We start from the raw sequence: 22,202 nt of genomic DNA, 5'->3' as shown, positions 1-22,202 counted from the left end.
ATCTATAAAGAACCAAATCTTTCTTCTTTCCTTTCCCTGTCTTGTGTATTTGACATTGTATTTGTTTGGACTCAGGCTTTGTCCACTTTCTGTCTCACATTGGCTAATTTTGCTGTTTCTTTTCTTGTCTTTATTAGAATTCAATAGTCCTTTTAATATTCACAGTTTCGGTTTCTGTTTCAGATCTTGTTCTTCTTGTTACTTTTTACATTACAAAAATTATTCTTGACTCAAAACTCTCCTCTCCACAGCCCATGTGCCCTCTCTTCTGTCATTATTTGACCGTACTTCCCCCAACCCCAGCCCCAGGCTCTGACGGAATTCCTGCCTGAACTTTCCACTGTAGACAGACTCCTCAGAGGATCGACTACCTGCTCCTGCTTGTTTGGTTTCCTATAAAACAAAGTATCTGAGGTGTCACTCATATTGACGTCTGGGCATATTTGTCTTTGTACCATTTATGCCCTAAATGATATGACCTTCTCCATACTGCTCAAATTTAAACAGTTTAAGAAAATTCCTGAATAAGTCTTCTGGTGAGCCATGAGTTTCTTTAGGATGTTTTCTACTGGAAGATTTAGTATAATCCTCTTTTCTCTTCCTGAACGGGGTGCCTACATTTTGCTTGCTTTTTTTGTTTCTCTCTTGTCTCTTCCCTACTCTTTTTTAAAGCCTTATAAATACTATTTTATATAAAGAAATGACCATTTTATTTAGTTTATTCTTTTGGCTGTAAAAAGATGTCATGCTGCTTTTCTCAGCTCTGTGCTGTAGGTAAGATTGATGTCTGTAGTTGCTGTGGGTAGTCAGCAGGCCCTGGTGCAGCTGAGCTGAGGTGGATGGATACCTGTTGAGCCTGTCTGCCTCTGGGTACAATACATATTTCAATAATCAGCATGAATATATTGGGGCAGTGAGAGGAGAAGGTATGTGAAAGTGGTTTATAAATTATACACTCAGCTGGTTCCTGGGTGGAAATACTGAAAGAAGGCTACATTTTTAAAAAATTGATCTTAAGTGGCTGGTTGGTATGGAATTAGATGGCTTGTTTATTCAACATTTTCTATCTTGCTCATAATCTATCTACATAATTTCTTAACTTCATTAAGATTAAGTGATCATGCTAAATGAGAATGCATAATACACGTAAAAGAAGAGAAAGAAAAAGATAAAAAGCAAAGCTCAGGCTAGTGAAAGAAACAACAGAAATAAAATTAGGAAGCCAACGGTCGGTACTGTCAGGTTCCAGCATACAGACCCCAGACTGCTCTGCTGCCTCATCACAACACTTCCCTTGAGTGCTGATCCTCCAAGATCTCATTCTTAGTTTTTAAATTGTTACCTAATTCTCCCAGCAGCCCTTCTTCCTCATTCCCTCTCTCCTTCCTTCTCTCTTTCCTTTCTTCCCTTGTTCTCCTTTCCTCTCTTTCCCCTTCTTTTTAAGAAAATGAATAATTTTTAAAAATATCTTTAAAAGACTACAGGTATTGAAGAGAGAGACACACACAGAGAATGGGAAAGGGAATGTTGGAAGGGTCGAACCTGTACACTCTAAGGATGCAGGAGACTGCTTTACAAAACTGCAGGGCAAATGGGAAGAAGGCACACTTAGTGAGATATCAGCCAAATTCACCTGGTGTATGAAATCATTAGATCCTTGGGGTCATTATCATGTTCTTCTCTTCACCATATTATTTATTTTCTGTTACATAAAGATTTATAAGTATGTTTGACCAAAACATGGTTGCTAACATATCCTGCCACTCTCCATAGCAGGTAATTGGTAAATAACATGATCTGATTGCTATCTGGTTTTCTTTCTGGCCTTCACCAACAAGATAGGTAGGGCAAAGTTTTAGACCAAAGACTAGTGTCTCTTTCCATCTCTCACCACATATACTTTTCTTCCCTCTCCCTTCATCGTGCTTTCCTTTATCCTTTTCTTATAGAGTCTGTGCCTTTTTTTGCAAGATCATCTTAGAAGCCTTCAGAAATACACAGCACATACATACAAAATGATGAAGCAAACATACCTCCTCAATTTGTTTTAGGCAGGGCTGAGTTGAACGTATTGACCTCTAAGGTCCCTTCCAACTCGAAATTTATGTTGTTGTCACCGAAGACAGACAAAAGAAATCTATTAAGCTATGGGCTAAGAAACAAAAGTAGGTTTGATACAGGTGTATTTCTTCTTGGGGGCAGGCTGCTCGATACTGTAGGCTGCTGCGTATCCTCCTGGGTACACAGTGGTAAAGCCAAAGACACTGTTATAAATACAAAATTTCAGTTAAAACGCTATTTTATTTTTAAGAGCAATTTAAACAGGAAACAAAGGATTTTAAATATATGCTTTGAGTCATTTGTATATAATGGAAAAGTAAGATTAACCAAATAGATGTAGCTAATTTTATGAAACTGATTGACATTTTATACAATATAATTTAGTGTGGTTTTATTTTGTATTTATAGGAAATATTAAGATATATTTCCAAAGTTTTTGGTAATTTTTATAATTTTTACCCCTTCTAAATAATTATTAGTTTTACTTATTCAACTTTTATTGAGGATAGACCCACATATTGGGTCCTGATTATGATTTTTGCCTCCTACTATTCTTTCCAGTTCCTCTACAATTACCCTCCCATCTGTATGCATCATTCATTAAAAACAAACATGATTTTGAGGAATAATAATACAATAAAATGAGATAGAACAAGAACAAGCACATTGGAATACTACAAAACAAATGGAAGGAAAACAAAGAGAAGACAAAAAAAAGAGACTCCCTAATTTGCACTGTCAAGAATTTCATAAAAATACTAAACCAGTAACCAATATATATACACACAAAACCTTTAAAACAATGATAGAGGAAGAAATTTAAATGAAAATACAAACATTAACAATATAAAATAGAAAAAAATTAAAAACCTATTACGACATTATGAGAAAAGGAACCAACCCCAAAGATGCCCTTGAGTTCATTTCTTCTTGGCCATCGACTGCTGGACATTCAGCCTATCTTTAAGAGTAGTTTATTACCCAGAGAGAGACACCCTTGGAGAAAGTGAAGTTTTCATCCGCAAGTGTATCAGTTGATGATTGCTTCTGGGTTAAGGGTGAAGGCCTGTGTCCGCATCTCCATTCAGGTCTAGGACCCGATCTGCTGCTGACAGCCGTAAGTCCTGTGCTTGCTGACTCAGTGTCCATGAGCTCATATGGGTTTTGATCATATTGATTTAAATGGTTTTGTTTTCTTGGTGTCCTCCATTTCCTCTGACTCTTACAGTCCTTCTGCCGTCTCTTCCATGGGTTTCTGTGAGCTTTGGGAGAGGGATTTAATGGATGCATCCCATTTAGGGCAGAGTGTTCCAGGGTTTCTCACTCTCAGCATAGTATCCACCATGGATCTTTGTGTTTGCTTCCACCGTATTGCAGGAAGAAGCTTTCATAGCATGCGGAGTAATTTCCAGTACTAAAGACACTCACCTGCAAGTGTGAAGATTCTGTATAAGTATCAGCTTAACTTCTTCATGTTCCATGAATTGAGTAGGTGTCGTCTCCAGTCAGTGGGGTTTTCTGTTGTTTTGTGGAGAAAAACCCATAGTCTTTGCAACAGCCTAGATTGCTTGGGGGTTCCTATGAGATTCCTTTGGTCAATATCTCAATTAGATGTAACTCAATCCAGGTACTGGAGGTTTCATTTGATGACAAGAGATGGTCAGTTAGTGTTCTTTCTCTTCTATAGTTTGGCAATTTTACTTAGATTGTCTTCCTACATGTATATATTTTAAAAAGGTTCTATTGTATTAGGTTCCTATGCTGCTCTACAAATAGCTTTTAATTTCATGTCTTCTAGTACTCAGTCATTTTCCTATTCTCTTCCTCTCACTCTACTTGAGACTCCTGTTCCTGCCATCTATAACTATGTATGTATTCTGTTACCTTTTCCTAAGGAAATATCATTCTGCTCCCACCTAGTTCCTTACATAACCTCTATGGTTCTAGGGACTGAACCTTGATTATCATTGACTAAACAGCTAATATCCAAATATAAGAAAACATTCCGTATTTTTCTTTCTCGATCTGGGTTACCTCAGTTAGATTTTTCTTTCTTTCTAGTTAGTGTGTGCTTCATGCTCTTACTTTGAATGGCTGAGTAATGTTCCACCATGTAAATGAACCACATTTCCAGATTGGAGGGACATCCAGATTGTTTCCAATTTCTGGAAATTATGAGTAGAGCAGAAATGGACATTGATAAGTGTCTTCGTGATAGGATGATGCAACTTTGAGCTTATGCCTAAGAGTGGTACCTGGATGGAGATGGATTGATTCTCAGTTCGTTTATAAACTGCCGCAGTGATTTCCAAAATGGCTATAAAATTTTGCTCTCCCACGGGAAACAGATGAATGTTCTTCTTATTTCATGTACTTGTCAGTATGAACTCCTACTTGTGTGATTGATCTTTGATATCTGATAATTGTAAGATGGAATCTCAGGGTAGTTTTGATTTGCATTTCATTGATAACTAAGAATGTTAGACGTTTCTTGAAGTTTCTCAACCGTTTGAATTTCCTTATTTGAGAATTCTGTTTTAATCTGTACACCATTTTAAAAATTGGATTATTTGTTTCCTTGTCATTGAATTATTTTAGCTCTTGAATTATTTTGGATATTAGCTCTATCAGATATGTAGGTGATAAAAATGTTTTTTCACTCTGTATGCTGCTGCTCAGCCAAATGCCAGTGTATTTGCCTTCGAAGCTTTCCTTGTTTGGTTGGGTCTTTATGTGATTTATGTATTGTGGTAACTGCGACCTTGTAAAATGAGTTGGGATAAATGTTCCTTATGTTCCTATATTTTGGAGTAATTTATGAGAGTTATGGCATTGATTCTTATTTGAAAGTCTGGTTGCACTCTAAGCTAAATCCTTTTGGCCCTGGGAATTTTGTTTTTTGTTTTTTTTTGGTTAGGAGACTTACGACTCTTTCTATTTCACTAGGTATTTTAGGTCTGTGAAAATTGCATGTCTCATCTTGATTTAAGTTTGGAAAATAATGTATATTGAGAAAATTATCTTTTAGATTTTCCAATTTTGTGGAGGACAGATTCTAAAAATGATTCTCTGATTTCCTTGGTTTCTGTTATGTTCCACCTCCACCTCTAATTTGTTAATTCAGGTACTTTTCATTGCTCCTTAATTTGGGTATGGGTTTATAAACTTCTTGATTTTCTCCAAGAAACAACTTTTTGTTTCTTTGATTCTTTGTATTGTATTTTTGTTTCTATTTTAATGTTTCAGCCTTGAGTTTGAATATTTTTACCCTTCTACTACTTTTGGGTATGGTTTCCATTTGTTCCACTGCTTTTAATTATGCTGTTAAATTCTTAGAATGAGGTTTCTCCATTATTTTAATGTAGGAACTTACTTAGTGCTATGAATTTGTCTCCTAAATATTTCTTCATTGTGACCCATAAATTTGGGTATGCTTTATATTTTTCATTCAATTGTCAAAATACTTTAATTCCTTTCATAATTCCTGTCTTAACCCAATTGTGAATCAGTAGTAAGTTGTTCAGTTTCCATGAATTATTAAGCATTCTGTTGTTGAGTAAATAACTTTAATTTGGGGTGTGTGTGTTTGTGTGTGTGTGTGTGTGTGTGTGTGTGTGTAGGATACCATTCTTTTATGTAAAATTTAATTATTGCTGATATAAATTACAATATATCACAAAATATTATAAAATTCCAAAAAAATCTAGAATTTTGTGTCTGAGGTAAAATAGTGGTTATAGATTGGTAATGTATCTCAATTGTAGAGCCCTTGTTCAACATGTGTCAGATACCAACGAAACAGAGAAACACAGAGAGAGATTGAACTTATACTATGAGTCATTTTGACTTGTCTTAAAGTACATATTAGAACCTGCATAATAATATGCATATAATAGCATATTTTCATGTAATAAATAAATAGTGTATCAAGAGTTCAAAATATAATTGTGACCATGGTAGGTCAGTTGAAGACAGTTTACACTGTACAGTTTAATTTTGAAATTCATGGCCAGGAAATAAGTATCACTGTAGTATTCTAGTAGTTGCAAATTATGCTGAATAGATAGGAGAGAGAAAAGACAGTTTTAAATTCTGAGAAGTGCTTGGAATCAAAAGAGGATGATTGTAAATTAGATTTATAGCTTGTGTTTTTTAAACTAATGTGAAGTATTTATAAATTCCTTTATAACCGATGTATGTATAGTCCTGTTTAAAGTTTTCTGAAGTGTCAGCTTCCTGCTGACTCCAAATTGTCCAGATGTTTCCTGTGTTGAAATATCTTCTTTCTGGTTCACACAACTGCTTATTTTACAAACTGTTCTGAAATTGCTTACCTGTGGGTCTCTTGGCTACCCTGGCAAGCAGCGATGCATGCCTTGCCAAACAAAGTGAGGCTGAAGACTGATTTATGTACATTTTTTAAAATGAATTCATGCTTTCTGAATTTTTTTTAAAATGTCCATTTCTTAATTGGTTTATTGAGGTGGTAAACTGACAATAAGTAAAGCATACATTGACTTTTAAAAATAATAATTATAACCATAATAACTAAATCATATCACAAAATATCATATCCACAAGATAAATTAGTTATTTATAAATAATAATATCAAACATATTCACAATTATATTTATTTTGACTTTAGTAAAATCATAGATACAGTGTTAGTTTTTAAACATAAATGTATAGTTATAAAGCTAATTAAATTGCCAACAGTCTGAAAATGATTCTATGTCTTCACAATTCAAGTGAATATGTAAAATCATGAGGAGTTTAATCACTGCAAATTGACTCTACATTGTCTATTTTCTAAAGTTCTGTGAGCCCCAATCTACCGTGAAAGGTTATTCCCATAAGTGTGGCTCATAAAGTCCGTCATAGGAGTTATTTCTAGACTGAGGTTTCAACAATTAGAACTTTCTATATAGAGAAAATTGTTATATAGCACAAGTGTCCACAGAATGGCCCTTAGCATTGGTGATCAGTGCATATCAAGAGCATATTCAGGCTTTTCTTGAGGAAAATCACCAGTCTTTACATCATAGTTCCTACCAGAAACAGAAGGAGAAGCAATAGAGAGCTCAAAAGTAATTTACTCTCTGTCAAGGAACTCACTGATGAATACCTACAGTGTACTTTATAACCTGTGTTCCCACCCAGGTGTGCAGACAACAGCACATTTGCTGGACCAACTGCAAAACCAGCCTTCTATCTTTCAGCAGTTCTGAGACTCAGGATTCTAGACATGAAAGGAATATAAAATCACAAAATCAGCCATATAAAAATTTATTGGAAACAGCAAAAAATAGCAGCTGCAGTTAGGTTTCTACTTTCGGTTTTTAACTGCTCATACGTGCTGCAGCTTTGGTAAAGATAAACATCTGATGGAGTACGTTACACATCAGGAATTACCATTGTCTTACCTCATGTACCAGCAAACTTGGGGAAGAGAGTTAGGATCTATCATTTTAAGTTGTTTACATCCCACTGTCTGATTCTGTTATTTTTCCCTGAAACTGTATAAGTATACATGAAAATATAATTCTGGCATGAATTTGAGTCAAATTATATGGCATTTTACAAAATTAGTATCTGCCAGTCAGTGGTTATAACATTGGTTTCAAGTAGGAATTGCAGGTTAAGACAGTAATCAAAGTCAGTCCTTCCTAATTATTTCTTTAAAGCTGGTTCATAAAGTCAGTCATGCATACAACAACTGTCTATAGGCTTACCAGCATCTCTTTCGTGTTATAAATGCCCAACACAGAAAGATTGAAATTGTCTTAATAGTTATTCTTTTGCAGTGTGTTAATGTGTGTGTGTGTGTGTGTGTGTGTGTGTGTGTGTGCGCGCATGTATGGGTATGTATATGCTTTTGTGTGTATGTGGATATGTGTGTATGTGTGTGTGTATTGTATGTGTGTTAGTGTTTGTATTTATGTGTGTGTTGTGCATGCCCTTGCTTTTGTCCTTGATGATCAGAACAAGTTGTTCTTAGGAGTGAATATTCCTGTACACGATTAGCATCCATTACCAGTTCTGCTGAGAAGAAATAAGCACATGTGGTAGGGCTTAACTTTTATATTTAAAAAATTCTTTCTGCTTTAGTGCTTTGTTCTATTCTTTACATGTTAACAATTTTTCAAGTAAAAAAATCTATGGAAATTCTTTTTTTTTTTTTGGTTTTTCGAGACAGGGTTTCTCTGTAGCTTTGGAGCCTGTCCTGGAACTAGCTCTTGTAGAGCAGGCTGGTCTCGAACTCACAGAGATCCGCCTGCCTCTGCCGCCCGAGTGCTGGGATTAAAGGCATGCGCCACCGCCGCCCGGCTGGAAATTCTTAAAATGTTTTATAATTAGTCTCACACTCAGAGTAAAAAGAATAATGATCTGTAGAAATTCCACAAGGTAAGCAAAACACATTTGTTAGGAAGAATTTTATTTAATTAAGAAATCATATTTGTGTACACAAATTTAAGTCAACAGAAAGTAGGTTTTTAAAGCCAACGAGAATCTTCAATCATTCATTTAATGATGCTGGGACTTTTTTTTTTTTTGCCTAAGTATGTATGGCAAGATGTTAGAAATGAAACTAAGTAATAAAAGGGCCAGACTGAAAGGAAAGAGGGTAGAAGAGGACAGGAAAATGTGGAGTAAATATGCTTACCACAGTCTGATGTAGAATGAATATGTATAATCATGAAAACATTTATGCACGCATAAAAATGTAATTCCTGCATATTGTTTATTAAACAATTAATTATTTTCTTCAATAAATACTGTAGAAATAACCAAGAAATTGAATATTAATATTGTTACATCAAAAGTATCTCCATATAATTTATAGTAAAGTGTCCAGATCTCACTTTTTTCTCAGTTTTTTTTATTTTAATAAGCACTCCTGATTAACAAGAACCAATAAAGAAGCTATATGCAGTTCTTTTTCTAGGGTGGCTTTGAAAGTGGCACTAACAGAAATTTATTAATGATTGATTGCTTTTCAAAGTACATTAGATCATAAAATATATTCTGTACCATCCTTTATTTGAGGCTATGGGACTTGTCAGTCTTTCCTAGTGTAGTTGTGATTCATTCATCTTCATTGTTGTTCTGTCTTTGTGCAATTAATATTAGCACACACAATAAATTGCAGCATATAAAAAGGAAAAATAATACAATGATGAGAATGAAGGAATCATAACTACAATAGAAAAGGTTGACAGGTGACACAATGAGAGTTAGTTACCTTGTGTTTTTGCCAATACTTGATATCACTCATCTTTTCACTTGAACCATTTTAATGTGAACATTAGACTATATCAGAGTGTCATTTGTAGAAGAAGCGGCGGGCTGTGTTCCTACCCGGTCCCCGCATGCCTTGGCTAGCTTATGCCCCAAAATAATTACACGGGAACTGTATTCTTTTAAGCACTGCCTGGCCCATTAGTTTCAGCCTCTTATTGGCTAATTCTCACATCTTGCTTTAACCCATATTTAGTAATCTGTGTAGCACCACGAGGTGGTGGCTTACCAGGAAGATTCTATCCTGCTTCCATCTCGGAGCAGAGAGCTATGGCATCTGCCTGAGGTTTCTGCCTGATTCTGCTTTTTTTTCCCCCCACAATTTTGTTTTGTCTACTCCGCGTACCTCATTTTCTGTCCTATAAAGGGCCAAGGCAGTTTCTTTATTAACCAATGAAAGTAACACATAGACAGATGACCCTCCTCCATCAGTCATTAGTCTTATAAAACAAGAAAAGGCAATAGCTTTCAGTAAACCATATTCCACTTTAATTTTTAATAACATTTCAATGTTGTTACTATCCAAATAATAATAAAAGGAGGTAACTCAAATATTTAAGAACAGAGTAGCTGAACTTATAATTCTGTAACTGGCCTTGTATAGTTAGTTAACGGTGTCATAAGCTGTTGTAATAAAAACACCAAAAAGCAAACAGTTTCTCAGGTTAACTCCAAGTCCCACCATTAGTGCATGCTGAAATACTTGTCTGACGCAGAGTGAAAGTGAGAGGAGAGAAGCTATGAGTGACAGTCTGAGGAAGACTTGACAAGGGCTCCCTGAGGATCCTAGACCAAATTTAGCCATTAGAGGTCTAGGTTTTCAGACATTGGACCTGCCTTCCCTTCCTGCATCTCTCGGTAACTAAGGGCCACATAAAGAAAGAGATGTTTTACTGAAACAGCAGACAACTTTATACTTCTAGACTTCCTTGTTTTTTTTTTTTGATCAATTAAGCTCAAACTCATGAACACCAAACAAAAGTATAATGATGAATTGACTGTCCCCACATTGAGAAACTAAAGAAATGTGTGAATCACCATTACAGTGTTGTATATTTTTTTTACTGCTCCGGTTGGTGGTAGGACCAGGGTAAATAGAGCCAGTAAGTGAGGCAGAGTAGATTCTCATGAAATAGCCAACTTTATTCAGAGCATCAGATGAGTTATACTCTGATGGTTAAGAGGAGTCACCTGAGTACATTGTACAAACACAAGGCGAGGTTGCACATGACAAAGCATGTTTTTTTCCATAGAGGCAGATAAACAAATGGCAATATCCAGCTGTAACGAATAATCTGAAGTGAATTCTTATCCCTCACACTGAGGAGGGGCAAGACAACATATCCTGAGGACAATTCTATGTTTTGAAAGAACGGAAGTCACAAGACTCTTGTTTTTATTAAAGATTTCTCACAAGCACTCAGAAATCTCCTTACCAGGACTCTATTCTTGGACTGTATTCTGATGATATTTATTTACCCACATTAGTCATCATCTCTATTGATTTTCAGCACATTAATCAAGGAGCCAACTATGTAATGTGCTTTTAACATTGTGACAATGATATATACTTGGTCTAGCTACAGAAGATCAAGGTTAATTGACTCCTTGGTAGTTAAGAATAGGAGGCATTCACAACATAAGTGGTCTCAATTTTCTTCTGCTCCTTTCTATTGGCATATACTTCCCAATCTCCATAGATCCTGGAAAACCACCTCTAAATCCTGTTGTGGCTGCACAAAAAAATAAGGTGAATTTTGGTGTAGGCAGAGACTCCTCTTTCTTTTTCCAGCTGCTCGGATCCGAATAATCACACAGAAACTATATTAATTACAACACTGCTTTACCAATGATTTAGGCATATTTCTAACCAACTCTTACATGTTAAATTTACCCATTTCTACTAATCTGTAAATCACCATGAGGCTGTGACCTACCAGTAAGGTTCCGGCTGGCAGATTGCATCTTTCTCCTTTAGCAATTATATGGTGTCTCCCTGACTTTGCCTACTTTTTCTTTCTATCTCTGTTCGGATTTCTAGCCTGGCTTAACTCTAATAAGCCACTGGCTGAAACAGTTTCATTAATAACCAATGGTAATAAAACAAATTCATAGTATACAGAGGGGAATCCCACATCATTCTGAACTGTTTTGGAAATATCAAGATTTAAACAACTGCCTGTCACAGTTTCATTAATATTATACTTTATTAATATTATACTATTAAAATACATAATACTAATATTATGAGAATTAGTATGTCAAATACAATGTCAAAGTTTGTTATTTAATTTTTATTTAGAATTGTCAACCCTCGTTTTGAAATGGACATTCCTTAAACTTATTTAATGCGGCTGTGCTCATACGAGTGGAACACAATTTCATTGTTTCCAAAAAAGTTTTTACTTCACGAGGAATTTTTGGGGAAAGGTGTGTTAACAGTTGGCACACACTCGTCCAGGAGAAGGAAGGAAAATCACATTAAAACAATGTGAAATCACTGTGGATAGCTTTCTTTTTGTCATAATGAGAAAAAAAGAAGAGTTACTATAGGGGAGGCAACTGATACCTCCACCTGGTGGAAGAGACCTTAGTACATTAACATTTTTTCATTTTCCTTTTAAGAGTGTTATCCTTTGCTCCAGAATATCATGGCCCATTACATGAAAATCCAGTCTGTCTTAATATCTCCTGGCTTAGCTCACTTAATATTTATTCTTTCCTGCTTTCCCCCAAATTTCTGAATCCAGAAAGACTTCCCATATTTTAAGTGTGCATCACCTGTGTTAACTTGTCTTTAGAGCTATGTACAATGCTTCTTTGTTACTCCACAGTGATGCATGTGGCTGCTCATGTGACTTACAAAGCTACAGTATGAATAAGTGCAATTATGTGGCTGAATTCTACTAGGTAACTTTGAAATCTAGCAAAATGTAATGAATTTTATCAGTGAATGACTTAATTGGCATTGGTGTTTTCTATTTCCCAGTTGGTAATGAGCATTGTGAGGACAGGAATTATATACTTTTCACCTAGTCTATTCATACAGAATAATTAATAGAGTAGGAACAGATACATTTTGGGACATATAAATTTAAATATTTTCATGAATAGTAAGGTGATATTATATTATTGCCATTTGGTGAAGATTGCAGACTTCTAGTACCATTTACTGCCTGTGACAATATACTGTTACTAATGATTGCAACTTACTGAAACTGTATTATTTCCTCTACCTACAAAAGATTTTGTGGATTTTATGTCATTATAAAGTTAATAATTTTGACTTGTCTTTCTCAATGAATGTATGTGTGTGTTTGTATATATATACACACAATCTTATATAAATACTGCATAAAATAAATTGATGCAGATAATGAGACAATGTTAGGTATAGACATGTGTAATTAAGCCAGAATTATTCTCTCTGTCTCTTTCTCTCTCTCTCGCGGGCACACACACACACACACACACACACACACACACACACTCTTTTATCATGTTGTTATACACAGTTAAAATCCAATTTTTTCTGTTTTCACTGTGACCATTTCACCTCAGCAGAATGGTGATAAAGTTTTTCTATTTGTATTTTGAGAAGCACAGCCGTGGTGTCTGTTCTGAGAAAAAATGGCTCAAGCAGCTCTGAAGGTTGCCTCTGACCAGGTTCTCAAGTCATAACTCTTTCCTTTCACTCCACCAGCTATGCTCAACGAGTGGTTGGAAATGGGAAGAAAGCCCAGTCTGGAAACCCCGAAGTCAGAGTCAGAGGAACTGACCCTGTGATAAACCAGATCATTGATAAACTGAAGCATGTTATCCAGGTAAGTGCTGACTTGATTTTTATGGATATATTCAACTGTAAAGGCAGTATGATTACTTTTAACCTATTTGATAATTTTAATAATTGTATCTAATATCCTCCTAAATTGATCTTTGGAAAAAAATTATTTTTATCTGGAGTTTCAGAAATACTTTGTTGAACCATCATCATTTCAAGTCAATTCCAATGGTCTGGTAGAAAATCTGTGTCTGTGAAAAACAAGTTGTTGCTTTTAGCATTTCAACTATGAACCTCTTGGGGTATAATCATTCAGTAAAGAATCTATAAGCCTAGGAACTTATAACTACTAAAGGAAACCATATCAGATCACAAAAGCCAGAACTGCCTTTCATACAACTATATAAAGTTTGTCAAGAAAGTGGCACTATCAAAAGACCATAAGTAAATAATCTGCATTTCTGGTATTTATTTCACATTTTAGATATTATGTGTGTAATCTCCCTAGTGAGTGTTCATTAAATATTTCTGTTTGATCTTTTATGTCATATGCATTATTGTTTTAATACGTAATATATGGACCATTTCAGATAAGTATTCAAAAACATTTCATTGAAACTGTTTATTAATTGGAATAATGCATTACATATTGTAAGTGTCACCTTCATCCCACATTTAGTACTATTTGAGGTAGGAAGGACTATTCCTTAAGTTGATAGTCATTATGTAACAATTTATATGTGTATATACATCTTCATTCATTTTCATTTGAAACCCTGATGAACCTAATATGTGTATAGCTGTTGTTTACTCCCTAGGTAAGTGCACAAACCCAAGAACATACACACAAAGGAACAGTTAGATCTCTAATCTACAGAGCTTCTTACAGTCCTGTGGAGAAGGCCTTCCTGATCTGTGGCCCCACAGCATAGCTGCATCCTTGTTAAAAAGATATCAAAGCTACATCCTTTTCAAGGTGTTGCAGGGAAATGATCCTACTTTGTAAGCTCCTGTCCAGATTGCATCCCGTTCTTTCATCTTTATGAACATGCAGATCTCAAATTATACAGACTTTCGCTTCATTGTACAATTACAAGAAAATATCAAATATATGCTGCCTTTGAGGTTTGAATTTAAAGTCTGCTGGAATCATATGGCTGGAAATTAGATTTTTTGTGAAGGATCACAGAAAAGTCATATCCTGAACAGGTGTCACTAACACATTAACCTTTTGTGCCTTAGAATATACTGCTTCATAAGCTAGTTCTCCTGCAGATGGAGAAAAAGTTTTTATTTTGCCAGACTTCTGACTCCTTATAATATATATGTGCCCTGAAAAGGTGGCTGGTGCCATGCGGAACTGCAACGGACAGTTAACAGGATCCCTAGTGTCATTTCTAAGAAAGGTTCAGGAAGGTTGCCGTCTGGCGCGAGGATTCATTACTTGGGGAGGAGTGCGGGCTAAGTGAGGGCATGGACATTGTGACATAGTCACAGTCAGATCCCTACATTTATAAGATCGTATAAATATTTGTGTAAAGTTGTTTTCATTATAATGGATTTTAGCTACACTTGTAAGTGTGCACTTGGAAAAATGCTACATTTTATAAGAGAGATTAATGTGCCCCTTGCCTTTTTGTCTGTGTACAAGTATACAGAAATAATCACCTATACTTTTTGCCAGCAAAAATATTAGTAATAATTACCTCCATATGTTATTTCTGAAACACCTGTGTTCTTGGCCTGCTATAGCTGTGACCTCATTTTCTCTGACTTCTGCAATTAATCACTAAGCAAGCAGGCAGAGATTTTATGTTGAATTGGCTATACTTTCCCTGTTTTTACAGTTACTTTATTAAGTGCATTTAATATATTTACCCTTTAAGTTCATAGTTTGAGAATAGGTTTATAAAATAGCGAGACAAGGGAGATATGGTGACTATCAGTGCCTTTGCACTCCCGGATGATGTAATTGAACCAACAACAATAGCTGGAGAGAATTATAAAGGAAATCAACAGACTGAGAAGAAAGCCTTAGGAAACTAGTGCTACTGAATGAAGAAAAGGAATCGGGAAAATTGGTGAGAACTCTGGGGCAAAAGAACAGAAAGTTCATCATCTTTAGGGCATAGAAAGCACAAAGCTGCAGCAGAATGAAGGGGCAGCAGAGACAAACATGAAGCTTGTGTGGGAGAACATTAAGGGGCTCTCGTCACAAGTGTTTGGTTAATTCCTAATGCAAGAGGAAGACGTTTAAAGTGCTCAGGGGGCGACTTCACTTACGTCTTACAAAAATAATTTTGTCTGTATTGTGGAAACTGGACCTCGTGGAGAAAGAATCAAGGAAAATCCTATACCTTGAAGATGATAGTAACTGAGAATTGGATGATCAGCATAGATATGAGGTATATAGAGCCTGAGAAATATTTTGGAAATGGAATTGGTTTTTGGTTAGGTTGGAATTATGGTTGAGGAAAAGAACAAGGGGTCGATTCGATGGTTCTGTGGGTAAGGACATTTTCTGTAAACCCTGAAAACCTGAGTTAAATGGGGAGCAAACACATAACACGATTTTGTCCATATGTTGAAGGGTTAGGTAGAATGCCAACAATGACCAGGAAGATGCTAGCAATATGGAACATTTAGTGGTATTAGAGATATCAGAAGTCCCTTAGCAAATTTAGGATGAACAATGAATCCCAAGAGTAGCCAGAAGAAATATTTGCCTTCCATCCTCCCTTAATACATATTTACTCTTTCTGCTTCTCTGTTCTGTATGTTATGCTGCACTCACATGTATACTTGCTTTCTGATATATGTATTTATTATAGACTAGGATCTGCATATAAGACAAAGACAACATAAGTTATAAGAGCAGATATAAAGGTACTTCTTTCTTCTATTTCTAACTCTACCGTGACTTTTCTTTCTTTTCTTGTGGTAGAGAAATATATATATATATATATATATATATATATATATATATATATATATATATATATATGCAATTATAATTGTTAGCAAGTGTATGAAATCCACTGTGGAGCCCCACTCCACAGTTTCAGAGTAGCTAGCCATTCTCACTGTATAGAAGTTCATTGAGATATGTAGATTTTGCTTTAGCTAACCTTGCTTACATGGTTTTTAAATTTAATTTACAAGTTCTTTTAAATAAAGATTTAATTATTGTTAAAATGAAAAAAATATTGTAGTCAGAAGGTGACTTGCAAAGACATTCAAGGTTTGCTAGAGAGAGAAGCTTTAGCATAAATAATCTCAACATACTTCATCATTTAAGGCAAACCCTATTTCTATGTTCTGCTCTTAAATACATATTGATGCAAATAAAAATCCTTGGTTTGTGGTGTGATCATGTGTTCCTCACAGACATCGCAGGACCCCACCGTTTCCACACCTCCTGAAAGCCCTTCTGCATTGTGAACGGAAATCTTGAAGGAACAAGGGCTTCTTAGCCTGCCTCTCCTCCACCTGTGATTCTGCCTGTGATTCTCTCCTGATTCAACCTTGCTGGGATCCCAGTACTTACCTTCCAGGGCCTCTTTGTAAAGAGTAATTTCCCAGGGCAAATTCAACTGGGGAAATCTCACCATACTGTAATGTTAACTTCCCACTGAGATGAGAAAAAAAAAATTAGTTCATTTCTCCTAGTGTATCTCATAGGGACAAAAATCTACAACCTTTTTCCATTTGGATTCCTTTTCCAAGAACTTCTTGTTCACACTGACTACTTGTTTCAGGGAAAGTTGTCAGCATGCATGTTACAGCTGTGTAACAAATGGTCTGTAACCATTAAACATCTATAATTTTTAAGGAAAATGTTGGAAGAAGCTAAAATATTCACTGCTGGGTACTACTAGCACAAAATGGATGTTTTTTTTTTTTTTTTTTTTTTTTTTTTTTGGTTTTTTCGAGACAGGGTTTCCCTGTAGTTTCTAGAGCCTGTCCTGGAACTAGCTCTTGTAGACCAGGCTGGCCTCGAACTCAGAGATCCACCTGCCTCTGCCTCCCGAGTGCTGGGATTAAAGGCGTGCGCCACCACCGCCCGGCAAAATGGATGTTTTTAATGCTAAGAAAATTTCACTCTTTCAATATGACATGTAAGATGAAATGGCATTCAGTTTGCCATAATCATTTTACTGACAAACCTAATAATAACTATAATGGTGTGGAAAGTGGTGAATTTAAGTGGAATTTTATTTCCTAACCCTAACCATTCCAACTCATTTAAGAGTGCTAAGTTTCTGTGAAGCATTTGCTTAATGGGTACTAAAACTTCTTCATAAAAATCGTCATGTATTAAATAAATTTTTTCTTTTAATAAAAAGATGTTATAATAGCTACTTAAATTGTAAAATAACCATATATTTAATAGCATATATTCCAATGATCATAGTGTAGTATATTAAGGCATAGATGACACTTATGTAAGGAACAACTATGCTAAACAGACTCTGCCTTTTTTCACTTTTTCCTGAAATACTAATATTATGAATAGTCACTTTAGCACCATGGCAGACTGAAAGAGATTCTAATTTAAATCTCAATGAATAGTTATAAAGGATAGTTTTGCACATACAAAAAAATAAGACAAGATGTTCTAAAGACACTGTTATTTCAAAGTTTCAGAATTCTAAGGACTTTTGAAGCTCTTCTCATTAAACATACAGTGCAATACATTTTAGAAATTTTTTTATTTGTTTTTAACTGTGCTTGAATTAGTCAGTCTGTTTGAACTCAAATATCAACAGATTCTGGGATTTCTCTTCCTCTGACCCATCCTATCATGGTCTTAGAATGTACCACCATACTGAGGCCATTTAAACTTGATTCTACTACAGAGTAGCCATGGCCCTAGGCTTGTGGTACTCATATTACATAATCAGACAGTTCTTCACTTGGAATTAGCAATGCAACAGCCATCAAAACACATTTAGTTAACTTACTTTGAGAATAAGGTACTTGAAAAGCACTCGATAACTTTGGAAGGCTATCTAATTCAACAATTAGCTTGTTTGAAAAAATTCAATTGAAGTCTGCTTTCTGGAGTAGAAGTAGAGGGACTCTGACTCCATTATTGGCTGTTTCACTAAAAATAAATCAATTGCAAGCATAAAAGAACCATTCCAATTAGTGTACAATCAACTGGAAACGAAGTCCTAAGAACTCTTTGAAAGTAATGAGATTAGGGTTGGCCATTGTTGATTTATTTCTGATTATTTAGAGTATGAGATTGTCTTATGCAGAGAGGAGGCTAAGCGTTCTAGTCATTTCAGTAAGGCTGCTGCTGGTCTTAAGACTTGATTAGTTTCCCGGCTAGATTTTCTTTTTGTATATAATTGGAAAATCATCGATAATTAGAACTTTTATTTCTAATTATTTATTGCCATAGGATTTCATACACATATACCCCCAGCAAATCTCTTCTTCTTAAACTTCTCTTCTACTTCCACATTCTTTATTTTGTGACCTACTATGTTTAATTAGAGTGTTCTACATGAGCACTGGCAGAAGATTGTTTGCATAAGTGAGGCAATGTATCTGTGCTATACTTCCGAGGAATATGGCTCTTTATCCCTTGTCAACCTGAACTGCCTGCAGCCCCTCCTCACGGAGGGTGTGAGAGCCTATGAACATCTCTTCCATCTAGGATAGAATGTTGATGGAACCATTCTTGGTCAGGTCTTCTGTAGATTGCCACTGCCACCGTGAGTTTCTGAATGTAGTAGTCCTGTCAGAAGACAGCATTTTATAGTCTTCCATCTATGACAATTTGCATGAGAATGGATTCCATTGGCTTTTCTGCTTGGGTGTTCTGTCCCCAGTTGGTGGCGTGTTTGGGCTGGATTAGGAGATGTGACCTGGTTGGAGGAGACATGTCACTGGGGGGTGAGCCTTGAGGTTTCAGAAATTCATGGCATTCCCAATTTGCGCTCTCTCTTTCTCTCTTTCTCTCTCTCTCTCTCTCTCTCTCTCTCTCTCTCTCTCTCTCTCTCTCTCTCTCTCTCTCTCTCTCTCTCTCTCTGTCCCTCCCTGCCTCGCAATTGCTCTCAACACATAAGTTCTTAGTGCTCTAGCACCATGCCTGCTTGCCTGCTGCCATCTACTCCACTGCGATGGCAATGGACTCACCCTCCGAAACTGAAAGCAAGCCCCCAAATTAAACTTCTGGTTTTATAAATTTCCTTGGCCGTGATTTGTCACAGCAGTAGAAAAGAAACTAAGGTTAGTTATTTTTAACTTTGAATTAGCTTTTAAATTAGCCTTCTCATTCTCCAACTCCAATATTCTTTTTGTCTTCTCTTGTCTTCCCTGAGCTTTGGGGGCTTATATAGATGTCTCATTTATGATTGAGCATTTAATACTTACTGGTTTTTGTCCCATTGATCAGTTAAGAGTATCTGAACTGGTCACTACCAGCATCATGAACACTCGATATTTACTGGTTCATGTCTCATTAGACCAGGTAAGAGTCTCTGAACTGGCCTTGGACTGCCTGAAAGAGAAACTTCTCTTCCCATGACTGAGAACAGCAATGATCTTGGGAATAAACTTAAATTTTAATTAGGCAACTAGGAATATCTATAATCTTTGTTAAAATAATCTAAAATCTTTTTATGCATTTAGTTAAAAATAAGGTGATTTAAGAAAACGATGTGACAAATTATAACCACTTTCCACTTAATTCAGATTTCTTTTTCTTCTCCTTCTCCTTCTCCTTCTCCTTCTCCTTCTCCTTCTCCTTCTCCTTCTCCTTCTCCTTCTCCTTCTTCTTCTTCTTCTTCTTCTTCTTCTTCTTCTTCTTCTTCCCCCTCCTCCTCCTTCTTCTTCTTCCTCCTCCCCCTCCCCCTCCCCTGTCCCTCCCCCCTCCCCTGTCCCTCCCCCCTCCCCTGTCCCTCCCCCCTCCCCTGTCCCTCCCCCCTCCCCTGTCCCTCCCCCCCCTCCCCTCCCAATCCCCCCTCCCCCTCCCCCTCCCAAGCCCACTCCCCCCCCCCCTCCCACCTCCCCCTCCCCCCTCCCCCCTCCCCTCCCCCTTCCACCTCCCCCTCCACCTCCCCCTCGCCCTTCCCCTTCCCCCTTCCCCTTCCCCCTCCCCCTACCCTCCCTCCCTCCCCTGTCCCTCCCCCTCCCCCTCCCACTGTTCCCTCCCCCTCCTCCCTCCTCATCTTCCCTCCCTCCCCATGCCCCCCTCCTCCTCCCTTCCCCCTCCTCGCCCCGCCCCTCCCCCCTCCCCCTCCCCCTCCCCCTTCCACCTCACCCTCCCCCTCCCCTTCCACCGTCCCCCTCCCCCGTCCCCTCTCCCCCTCCATCCTTCCACCTTCCCCCTCGACCCCTTCCACCGTTCCCCCATCCCCTCCCCTCCCCCTTCACCCTTCCACCTCCCCTTGCCCCCTCCCCTCCCGTCCCCTGTCCCTCCCCCCTCCTCCCTCCTCCTCTTCCTCCCTCCCTCCTCCTCTTCCTCCCTCCCTCCTCCTCTTCCTCCCTCCCTCCTCCTCTTCCTCTTCCTCCTCCTCCTCTTCCTCCCTCCTCTCCTCTCCTCTTCCTCTTCCTCCTCTTCCTCTTCCTCTTCCTCCTCTTCCTCCTCCTCTTCCTCTTCCTCTTCCTCCTCTTCCTCCTCCTCTTCCTCCTCCTCCTCCTCCTCTTCCTCCTCCTCCTCGTCCTCCTCTTCCTCCTCCTCCTCTTCCTCCTCCTCCTCTTCCTCCTCCTCCTCTTCCTCCTCTTCCTCCTCCTCCTCCTCCTCCTCCTCCTCCTCCTCCTTCTTCTTCTTTTTCTTCTTCTTTTTCTTTTTCTTCATCTCGAGACATCATTATACTGTAGCTTGGGAGTCTGTCCTGGAAATAGCTTTTGTAAATCAGGTTGGATTCGAACTCACAGAGATCTGCCTGCTTCTGCCTCCTGAGTGCTGGGATTAAAGACATGTGAAACCACCACCTCGCTAAATTCAGATTTCTTAAGATATTAACTTCAATGGTGCTTAAAAGACTGCAGGAATTACGAAATACAGAAATAGTTACACATTGTATTATTGTTAAGGGTTCTTCTTGTCAACCTGGTTGGGTTGAGGGATGCCTCAGAGATTAGCAATGTATGTGCCTGCATGAGTCAGTGAGGGGCTATCCAGGGATGTTAGATCATGGAGACTGTGACTTATCTATTTATCTCAGTAGTTGAGTACACTTCTGAGAGATGGTGAGCTTTGGAGGATGGGGCATGGTTGAGGGCACTAGGCTACTGTAGACATGTCCTTGAATACTGCATTTATCAAATTTTAGACTGGTTCCCTTGTGTTACTATTCCACTGTGCTTTCTCTCCATTATGATGTGAGTCAATCTGATATTCTCCTCCATCAAGTAATCTAGAGTCTCTGAAATCAGGACCTAATCTGAATCTTCCCTTTTCATAAATTTTACTTATCTGGTATTTGGCTACAATGCTGGTAAAACTATCAGCTATAGGCCGGGCGGTGGTGGCGCATGCCTTTAATCCCAGCACTCGGGAGGCAGAGGCAGGTGGATCTCTGTGAGTTTGAGACCAGCCTGGTCTACAAGAGCTAGTTCCAGGACAGGCTCCAAAGCCACAGAGAAACCCTGTCTCGAAAAAACAAAAAACAAACAAACAAAAAAAAAAAAAAACCTATCAGCTATATTTCATGACAAGTGTAATATTTTAAGACCTTCACCTGTCTACTTATGGAGTCATTTCAAATAGCTAAAAATGAAACTAACCCTAAGTTTTTCTTCAGTTTTAACAAAGTAAGCATTCTTTAACAAAGTAATGCACCAAAAGGCAGAGATTTGGGTTATCAAAAGACATAAGCCTGGATTCCAACTCATCTGATCAGTCTGTTGTGACTGCTGTCACCTCCTCTAACACACAAGGCTGATAGAGTATTTACTGAAGACCTGAACTCATCATGTTTTAACTTGATAAGTTTGTTTTGAAGATTGTCTGTTTCTGTTAATTTTTTTCTAAATAACATTTTTAGTTCTTTACTGCCATAATTTTGCTAAGGTGTTCTTGCTGTACTAATGGATTATCTT

At 37.4% G+C, this 22,202-nt stretch overlaps 1 protein-coding gene across 1 annotated transcript in view; it reads left to right on the top strand.

The window, feature by feature from the left end:
• Gpc5 (glypican 5) overlaps positions 1-22,202 on the top strand; it is a 522,879-nt gene that overhangs the window by 321,987 nt on the left and 178,690 nt on the right. Inside the window, exon 6 of the mRNA XM_038310428.2 lies at positions 13,065-13,185. Coding sequence (XP_038166356.2) covers positions 13,065-13,185 — 121 coding nt within the window. The remainder of the gene's footprint in view (positions 1-13,064; positions 13,186-22,202) is intronic.

Source organism: Arvicola amphibius, chromosome 13 (genome assembly GCF_903992535.2).
Source record: "Arvicola amphibius chromosome 13, mArvAmp1.2, whole genome shotgun sequence".
Taxonomy (NCBI): Eukaryota; Metazoa; Chordata; class Mammalia; order Rodentia; family Cricetidae; genus Arvicola; species Arvicola amphibius.
Note: the sequence above shows the minus strand (reverse complement) of the source record. Positions and strands in the feature narration are given on the sequence as shown.